The 10,810-nt window shown below is 36.1% G+C and overlaps 1 protein-coding gene across 2 annotated transcripts in view; it reads right to left on the bottom strand.

The window, feature by feature from the left end:
- Window positions 1–551: 551 nt before the first annotated feature.
- RORB (RAR related orphan receptor B) overlaps window positions 552–10,810 on the bottom strand; it is a 135,444-nt gene continuing 125,185 nt past the window's right edge. For both annotated transcript variants that reach the window (XM_042012746.1, XM_042012745.1), the window contains exon 10: window positions 552–10,508. In XM_042012746.1, coding sequence (XP_041868680.1) covers window positions 10,353–10,508 — 156 coding nt within the window. In that variant the 3' untranslated portion in view covers window positions 552–10,352. The remainder of the gene's footprint in view (window positions 10,509–10,810) is intronic.

The following is a 10,810-nucleotide window of genomic DNA, read 5'->3' as shown; positions in this document are numbered from 1 at the left end:
AGCATCCTAAAAATGAAAAGTTAGTATCATTGAAAGGTACTGCTTAGAGCTTTGGCAGGTAGACATACAGATTTAAAAAATATTTGACATACGTATGATTTTAAATACAGTATCTTCTTTTAAGTAAGGTAACTTTCTGTTACACTACTGTGCAGTTTGCTGTCAGACAATTGCTTCTATGTTGTTTTGCTTTTCTACTAGCTGAGGCTTTCCCCAAAATGAACAGAGAAATTAATAAGTATAGCAATTGCCATATTCAAAAGTCACAGCTCTAACTTAAGTTGCAAACAGAGACACTGTTATTATCAGTTGATATCACAACATGCTATATACCTAATTCTATTGGTCAAGAAAAAACCTGAAAATAAGTACAGGCACCTGATTACAGAATTTCAGAATGGTTATGGCTGGAAGGAGATCTTGATCTAGTTAAAACTCCCCTGCTGTGGGTAGGGACACATGATGTTAAGGATTATTTTCTCTTCTGAAAATGCACACGCTGTACTGACAGATACAGGGAATTTAAAGGGACAGAAAAAAAAAAGCCCAAACCAAAACCCACAACAGAATTTATTTTCTTATAGGTTTTTTTTTTTTTAATTTTGCATTAAAGAAAGGAACTTCATCAACATTGATTGTCATTTACAGAAAACATTCAAAAATCATGTGTGCATTATTATGAAACGCTAACAGTGTTTAACTAATAATTTACAGGTCATAAAATAAGACAAAAATCTATTACATTCTAAAGTAATATAGAACCTCTTCATTTAACAAGGATGCTGGTCCTACAAGATTCATGATAAAAAAATCCTCAGTGGTCACTTTCTAAATGAATCAGGCTGTCTTTTTACTCACATACACATAAATTAGGTCAATTATATTAAACAAGGGAGAAAGATCAGAAGAGAATTACAGATGTAAAAATGCTGGATGAACTCCTGGCACAGTTGAAATCAGTGAAGGGTTTGCTGCTGGTTTCAATGGAGCCAGATTTTTACCCAGTGTGTCATGATTCATTTGCAGTTCTGCTTTTTGCATCTACAAGCCAGTTAAGATACATCACAGTTATTACACAGTTAAGCTTACAAAAAAAAAAATCACTGTTGACTCTATGAGGCATTTGATTTTAGAAAGGAATTTTTATTTCTCTTTTGAGAGTGATTAATTTTGAGTGTTACTCATTATTTTATTAGATTGTTTATTATCATACTTCTTGACAGGCAGTGCAACTCTTGTGTGTTACCAACAGTGGTAAACATGCTTACCAAATAAAAAACAACACACTCTTAAAATTCAAATTAAATTGATTTACAACAATATAACTACAGCCAAGCACCAAATATCTCAGGGCTTGGATCCTGGGTTTTAACATCTCATTTCACTCTAACAAAATGAACTGGAAATAGGATAAAAACATTAGATATTTGAAAGTGGGAAGTATATGAAAAATCATTTCTTCTCATAATCCTAAAAGCATTTTCAGGGATATTTCAAAAATATTAGAAAGCTTCATTTAAATCTAAATATCTATCTTAATTATGTTTTTTTTTTTTATAAATTGGTAATCACAAAATACTAGCCATTAAAGTCACATTTGGATGCCAGAAAAGCATCTAAATATTTAGCTCATTATTTATGCTCCTGCCTGTATTACATTACAGCTGTTGACAAACTGGACATAGTTTCTTTTTCCCATTATGATCTCTAAAATGTGCATTTGGCGAAGATCAGTTATGGCTTCAGATTACAGCTAATGAGTGACCTGACCTCAAATTTGAAGAAGAAATTAAAGGCATACAAAAATATTTTGCTCATTGGAAAGAGAGAAATGTTTCTATTAATATAAGTCATGTCAGAAGAATTCATAAAAGCCATATGCTTTAAGGAAGCATTAATTGCTTGAACAACTTTTCTTCAAATCATATTAGTCAAATGCAGTCTGCAGGAATTATTATAGTACTCACTGTACAGACTTGTTGGGATCATGTTCCACTGACAATCCCACATTTTTTTTTCCCAGTTACGAACAGAAGCATACACTAAATATCAACGGCTGGTCAAAAGGCTTTATCTATTACAATCAGTTTCCATAAAAACTGAAGAGTACATTACCCTTACAGGAAGCAAGTACATAATTTGCTCTTTGATGTTTTTCCTCTTTAAAAAAAAACCATTACAAAGTCTTATGTTTAAACAGAGACATAGAAAAAATCAGTGTATTCACTGTCCCAAGTTATTTACAGCAAAAATTACAGAGACAGCATACATAGTATTGGACCTTCCACAAGCATATATTAAAAGTAATTACATATGAAAAAATATTTTATTTGTCTTCTACATTTCTACAATACATACTCAGGTTTCTTTCTTCTTGTTTTGTTTGTTTAGTTTTTAAGTAACTTCTTTAGTGTTAATCAAATGAGGCAGAGAATGCAGCTGTAAAATAAGGGATTTTGTTGCTATTATGTTTCCTATATTATTTATATCATCCATTCATTACAACTGAAGTAATTAGTTTAACATGGGAATTATCTCATAGCTATTTGTGTAAATCTCAAAATACCCAATGTATTTGATTTAGCTGAGTGTTGATAACAGCCTAGAGTTCAGTTGTGCTTTATTTGTTGCCACAAGTACAATCACAGAGCCGCTCCCCATAGTGTACTAGAGGTCACACAAGAGGCAAAGACTATCATGGCTAGTTCACTGGCTATGCTACTCAGTGGCTTTTTAAAAATAAGCGCACGAATAAATCCCCATATACTGCAAGAGAATGTGTGGTCCACACTCTGTAGGGTTAAATGATTATTAGCTTTTTTTACTAACAACAAAACACCTTTTTTGCCTGATTCTGACATTGAAGTGACACATTAAAAAAACCACAAATGTAGTGCATCTGAATCTGAATCCCCAAAGTCAACAGCCTAATGTAGTTACTTTGACTTATTAAGCTGTGTGTCTAATCAAGACAGGTATAAGTGCTTTTTTTTTTTTTTTTTTTAAATAAGCTGGTTTTATCTGAAACAGTCGTCAAGGTAAAGCCTGTTCTTTCCTTTTCTTGGTGGCTAACCATCTGCTCCTGCTTGTGTTTCAATGCAGTTGCATTCTTGTTGCCCAAATAAGGGGCCAATGTGTTCCTAATATTAAAAACTAGGAGCCATTTTTTTAAATTCTCTCCAGACAGAGTCTGATAATAAACATACTTTACTGCTGTCAATGTATAGTCATAAACAAGGACCTCAGCATTTTCTTGTAGCACAAAAAATTTTCTCAACAGCAGTATCTTCATTCATGAATTAGCAGCTATATCCAACAAATCAAAAAAATATGCAAAATCACTGTGATATCTACATTAATTGGATCTTTTATGCTGTTGTACAGAAGACCACGTGCAAAGCAAACAATTTCTGCAAGTACAGTTACAAAGAAACACTTATAATTTACTTATTGCTGCTATATCAAATGATGTTTTCTTTCACTTTCCCTATGTGCTGTGCTTGAATTGTGAGGATGATGAAATTATGCAAATGTAGTACATCATGTTACTGAACTCACTGTGAGCAGTATTATCCTCACTGCCTGCAGTAACACCCAGGAATACCTCTCCTTTCCCAGAGCATTTTGTTCATTGCCTTATCCTCTCAACAGAAATGCAATGCAAGAGTCATTTGGAGGACATGGACGCAGCCGCCACCTCATTGGACATTCAGCCTGCCCTTTTAAGAGAGTTACTGATCTATGAGCTACCACAGTAGAAGTTTTAGGCCTCTTCTTTTCACAATGACTTTTGTCTGCAGACTGTATACACAAGTGGCTTTTATAGCTGCAAACAACTTCTGGGATGGTAAATTACTGAGGTGTTGGGCTCACTGTCACACAGTCATGCAGGGACAACACATGCAGGGACAATGCATGCAGGGACAACACAGCTAAGTGAGATCATGAAGGAAGAGGAGGAAGGAGCTTGCTTCCTACCATCTGCATGGAGCCTCCCTTGCAGGCCACAAGTACAGATAAAATTTGAGAAAGAATGAAGATGAATCATTTACCACTCCAAGCCTCATTCACTAGGAGCTAGGAGTAAAAGGAAAAGGAAGGAGAGGCAAGGTCCTCTGACCACAAAACGGAACTTTTTAATCACGCTAACAAGACCTTCAGTCACTTGGACATGGCTCCTAGCAACCTGTAAGATTAAAATAAAAATTGCAACAGAACGGTTGGCAAAGAATATGATTGTGAAAATCTTGATGCATAGGGAGGCTGGCTTCTCCACCTCCTGAAGCTGTCCATCAGTCTTCTAGGTGGAGGGAATTCAGAGAATGGAATTAAAAAATACATATATTCACTGTGACAATAGAAGCAATGATCACATTCAGAGCTGAGGAGAACCTCTTGGTTGAAGACATGGAATTAACTTAATGACTGGCAGTATAACCCACCGCAATTTATCCTTCTGTGTGTGTTTTTGTAATGATAGAAAATATGTGGTGTAAAGCTAGGGATAAGCACACTTCAAAACTCTTGGAAATGGGAGTACTTTTCACTAGCACAGTATAAAATGGGGCAATGTTTTCTTGATGTGAGAAAGGGACTTATCATGCCATGGAGAAGTATTGCTACAGAGTCGTGGGCTAGCTATAATTCTGTGCATCCCTGAGAGAAAACGGTAGCTGTTAGCCACTTGCTCATGTCTACTTGCTCTTCACAGTCACTTCTCCATGCCGTAGCTTCGTGCTCTTGTCACTGCTGACATACTATCGCTTATTCCATGTCTTAACCTTTCCTCTTACATGCCTGCAGCAAGTCTGAATATAAGCTCACATTAATGGTACATAAACTGAGTACTTCCAAACTTTGTCAGTTGTCTAACTTCAGTAATTTGTACAAAGCTCGCTTGCATTTCATTCCCAAAAGGACCTTAACATCATGAACTGATGGGTCAATTGGACTCCACTGACTGTGAAACAACAGGCAAAGTCAGATCAAGCTGAGGAAATGCTGACAGTGAATTCAGTTTATACCAATGTTACTTCTAATCATTGGCTTGAAAGCCTTGTCTGGGTCATGTTCACTTGGGCAGCTCAACCCATGCCCTTCAAAGCCTCTAACATTCTCTTCTGTATTATCACTGTTATATTTATAGAGTTATTTTTATTAATGAAACATCCCTGAGTGGCATAGAGTGCAACATTTGCATCAAGCAGTGATTGTCATTTACGAAGCGTGAAACTTAAAGAGTAAAGAAGAGGACGGGGCCTCCAACACACTGTTCCTAATGGATGTCAGAGATTTAGTTTCTAGAGAGGAGGCAGAAGGTGCTGGGACAGGCTGGTAGGTATAAATACACTACTATTTTATGGCCAGGGAAAAGCAAGCTGTTCTGTCTCAAGGTTCCATTTCATACATCCTTAGACATAATGAACTGGACAAAAAAAAATCTTCCATGTTTCAGTTTGATCTTATGTGCTATATTCCTGGGATGTCCAAAAGACAATGACTGAAAACAGGAACCACCTTCCAGGCTGGACCGTAGCTATTTTGGAAAGAGCACAATCAATGCAGAGTCAGGAGGGAGGAGGAGTGGGGAAGCCTGAATATCTTTAAAATGACCTTTGAAGCACAGCTTCAGAGGGGTAAAAAAGTCAACAGGGAAAGGAGCCATCAGCTGCACATCTGTAACTAAGCTGCCTGACTCATTTGTGAGACTCCTGTGATCTTACAGAAGCTTGAACAGCCTGGAGGTGGGACACAGAGAGGCTAGCATACAGGAGCAGCTTTGCATCCTCTTTGTGTAGAAGCTGTTACATCGGAAGTCCTTGCGAACTGTCCCAAAGGGAACCACACCCGCGTGCAAGCTGCCGATGCGGAACTGAACAAAGAAAATCACACAATAAAGCTCATCTTCATGGGCAGCTCTGGTAGCTGCTCCACCTCAGCACCATAACCTGGCACAGGTATCGAAACAGCTTTGGTGCCCAAGGTGCAACAGGAGAACAAACTGACCCCTGTGAAACTGAGCTGAAAGGAACAACACAAAGCCTGAAGACAAAGCACTTATGAGGATAACATCTGTCTTCTGCTCAACAAAGCTCAAGGGGGACCTCTTAACGCCAAGGGCCTCCAATCTTGTGATGTGTTGAGCACCTTCCATGTGGTGCTGAAATGCCTCAATTTTTAGTGACTCCGGTTAGAACTAAGTGTCTGACAACTTCCACAATCAATTCCTTAATGCTGCCTATTACAAGCTAATCAATAAACATATACTGCTTTTGGAAACAAGTCTGCTCAACTGAGGAGCCTTCTACTACTATGCTTCTTTTCTAGCAATTTCCTTTAGAAGGAAATATGAATCTTGGAATTAAGTCTTTATAAAAAGAGCAGGTAAGAGTGATATTTACAGCAAAATAAAGTCTTTGTGATAGTATAATGAACACTGTACATCTGCTTCCTCAATGCCAAGGGTAATTTAGCATAATATGGTTGAATTATCAGAGAGCAATGCTAGAAGTAGTAGATTCAATATGTGCTTTAAATATATGCTTTAAATATCCTTTTGTTATAGGTCCCAGGTTAATCAATCATTAAAAAAAAAGTGTCTCATTTGAAAAGCTTGTCACTAAAAAAGTCAACAAACATATTATTATTCAGTTATTACAGAAAGATGATGTGACAAATTCTAGTTTTAGAGACTAATTGAAAAGCTTCAGGTTCTACTGTGAACTACTGAAAGCCAAAACAAATTAAAATGAAGAACTAATACTGTGAATTACAAAATTATTTACTAAAATTCATGCTATTTTTTCCTTTAAAGTCTATGGATAACTTGAACATGTGAAATCCAATATCAAGAATTTGAAATTTTGAGTGTAAATGACTATGTGGGTGAAACCAATCACAAAAATTCAGCCTGTAGCATGTGATCATTATGTGTTGCTCTACACACAGTCAATGAAGGGCAAAAGAGGTATTATACCTGTGTGGCCAATTCCAAATGACAGAAAATTAAATAAAATATAATTGCAGTTACCACAGCACAGCTCCATAAATAAATAATGTTTGAAAATGAATTTTCATTTTCCAAATAAACAACAATGCTATTTGCTCAAATTTTGTATGAATTGTAACAAAAATTTGTTTGGCAATATTTGAAATTCTTGGTAGAGGTTATTGCCTATCAATGGCAATGAAGATCTTGTATGCCAGAGTATTAGAAGTTTTAGGACAAAAGGCAAGAATCAATTTTTATTTCTAAACTGGTTATTGCTACCTTTGTGGTCTCTGACAAGTCACTTAACCTTTTTTCTTTCATTTCCACATCTTTAAAATGTGATGGTAATCACTACTGATTGGAAAGGTCATGATATTGTAGTGATATAAGAACAGTGCTTTAAGGATTAAAAGCCCTGCAGATAATGATTAGTGTGTTTTTCACTGGTGATTTCCATTTAGCTATCTTGCCTGAGAAGTACTTCAAAAATCCCAAGGAGCGATTAGCTTATTTGAGAAGAAGCAACATTTTCAAGATGTAACACATAATTGTAAAGGACTATTTATAAACATGATGAACCTCTTTATTATGCAGCACTATGAACAGTAGTATTTATCACTTCATCTGTATTTCTATGGGTTGGCTGAATATATGCTTTTGATATACTGAAAATGGATTTACAAAATATTTCAAACAATATGTGTGTATTCTCGTGTTGGGAAAGACAACGAAAACATGAATCCCCTGCAATTAAAACTGAGCACTTCAAGAGTTCAGTTTGACTCATTTTATCCCCGATAAATCTGCACAAACAGTATGTAGACATTAAGTTTTTTTGATATAGAAATATTGAAATTTGAGATATTTTTCTTGGATTTGCCATGCAAGAAGGGCTGCAAATAGGTAAATCACCTTATAAAGAAATGTCAGTCTTAGAGTGGTATAAAGAAGCATCAAGAGCAATGCTTTATTATGTTAATTGAAGACATTTTAATGTAATCACTTGAGAAATGTGCTCTGAATTTGGAGCAAAAAAAGGTACTTCAGTAATCGCTGTTCTATAGGATTAAGCAATTTTGAAGAGTATGTTACATTTGCAACAAAATTCTCGGCACAACTAAATTTGATGGGCAGATTTTTTTTCTTTTTTCTAAGTTGTAATGTACCTACACAGAAACATTTATTAGCTGAGAGTTTGTAACTACTCTTGTACCTGGTTCTGGCATTGCTAAAACAGAACAAATAAATAGTGATATTCTCTAGACTCAATTCTACCACAAAATATGTATGCAAACTTGCAAACTGACTGATGGAAGTCAAGGGAGAGCTCCAAAAAGTACTTGAAATAGCCCATGAATTATTTGCTCATGCAGAAAAGAGAAGCTTGAGACCAGAGCTGCACAAGGCATTAAGTTATCCACAAGAGACCCAGTTTCTTCACCCACCGTAGGGCCCACCTGTGTCCTTATGGGCTCCCTGTGGCACTGCCTCTCCATGAGCCCGGCAAACAGGCAGGTCCTTTGGCCTCCCTGCCAGCATGCCTCCCCTTGCCTTGCCTCAGACTGCACTGGCTTCTGCATGGTTTGAAATAAAGAAACGGATCTGCTTGTGATCCTGCCTTCACTTCCCTTCTTCTCTACTGCCTGCTTCTTCTTATTTCCACTCTATGCCCTCTGCTGGCATCCCAGGAGGAGACTTCTCTGGAAAAGTTCACAATGGGTAAAAGTGGTGGTAAAGAGAGATGTAGTGGAAACAGAATCCCTCTTTCATAGCTAAAACGTCTGTGTTTTGTAATACTAGCAGAATGCAGATACATTATTAATGACTGCTGATTAAACCTAATCTATAAGATTAAGTCCATGGCAGCCTTCCACTCCCCTCTGTGTTTGCCTTTGGTTTTGCAAACAAATGCACATAGAGTCAATTCAGAGACAGACAAAAAGAAAAGAAAGCTCCAATCCTTTGCTCCACTCCTGAAATGCATCTAAAATAAATCCTATATATGCATATATATATACAGTTATATACATACAGATAAACATACATATATGCATGTGTTTAAAACATACACAGATGTATGTACGTAATGGAAACCAGCAGTCCCATCTAGATGATGACTGTCAGAAACAGTGACAATTATACTGTCCTTCGTAGCCATGGACTTCACTCACTTTTGACTTTCCTCCTTCTTCACTCCTTTCCTTCCTCTTCAGAGATACATTTTAGGCTTGCTATGGTTTTCACTGAGTTTACTGCCTATCTTTCTAATGAGTTCAGCAAAAAACAAACCAAGACTTGAAGCTACTTTTCAAGGCAGTGTCTATGTAAAACAAAATCATGTGTGGAATCAGAAAAATGTACATATGGGATTGTCTACATTTTTACTCCATGTTTCAGATATTTTACTGAGATCAGGTCCTACTATATTCACTTTTATATATGTTCTATCCCTGTAACAGTGAGAAAAAAAAAACCCAAACCCAATTCTATTCCTCTTTTCACTAAAACCATCCAGACAAGGCTTTTGCACCACTGATACATTCCTGATTTTTGATTTACACACAGCACACATGCACTACATTACACGCATCTCAGAAGTGATCCTGTCATTACACACTGACAGCTGACAATTTAACTCTGTCAAAGCAAATCTTGACTGCTTTGCAAATCAAGCAAATCTTAAAGTAATTCTACTACATTACTTGGAGAGTAAGAAATATATGACAGCTGGGTTGAGCATCCATTAAATGTAGGCATGTGATTTTAAGTTACAGCATGTATGCATATAATACATACATACATATATACATACATACATACATGTATGTATATGTATGTATATATATATGAGTGTGTGTCTTCCATATATGCACCATAATTTCCGAGACAGCTACAAATTTCCACATGCATTAAACTATCTAAAAACATAGAACTAGGCAGTCTAATAAGTGGAATTTTCTTAAATTATATTTTAACAATAAACAGCAAGAGTAATACTGCAAAGTACTGCTCTATTATCATGTATATCTACAATAAAATTCTAGGAACAGTTGCCTCCCAAAACATACCCCAATAAAAGTAAATTAAAAAAAAAGGTAACACCCAGTGTCCTATATTTGTATGTTCATTGTCAGTTCAAAAATGAGAAAAAAAAAAAGTAAACAAAAGAGAAAAAAGACATCCCCACTCAGAGTTGCATATTTACATTCTTCAAACTGTAGCGGTGAAAAATAATTCTATTAAGTGCAGGACATTCCTAGTGTTGCAGTAGTGACATTTTTAATAATTTCTTCATGAAAACATTTCTTTTTGTCTTACTAGTGATGCATTCCATGACTACGTGAAAATTCTATTATCCCCTTCACTTGCAGCCAGTGGTTGAGTCTGGATTGAAAAGCTCCTTGTATAATGGAGGAAACAGTGTGTTCACTATGTCTGGATGAGACTGCTTAAATACCTGCAGTTTCTCTCCGTGCAAGTTGCAAAGTGCAGTAATTGTTGGTATCTTGGCTATTAACTGTAAGACATTGAAACAAAAAAAAAAAAAGGAAATAGGTGGAAGCAAATTTTTGTATAAATTACACTTTCCAACTATGTTAGTATCTTGCTGAGTAACTGAAAATTATACTCTAAGCTTCATCAAAACCCATCCAAAGGACCAGACATTGTCCTTACCATAAGAGCCTAAAAAGACAGCTGCCCCCAAAGTTTTAGCCAAGGGCCAAAAATGCATTTAACAAAGAACAGCCTTAATGAGTACTTTTTTAAGGCAGTTTCATTCTTTACAGGGTATAAATTAAAATTATTGGGTATACTGAA

This window comes from Corvus kubaryi, unplaced genomic scaffold (assembly GCF_017639235.1).
Source record: "Corvus kubaryi isolate FWS band 111438036 unplaced genomic scaffold, C.kubaryi_AGA036_p1.0 split1-37296, whole genome shotgun sequence".
NCBI lineage: Eukaryota > Metazoa > Chordata > Aves > Passeriformes > Corvidae > Corvus > Corvus kubaryi.
Note: the sequence above shows the minus strand (reverse complement) of the source record. Positions and strands in the feature narration are given on the sequence as shown.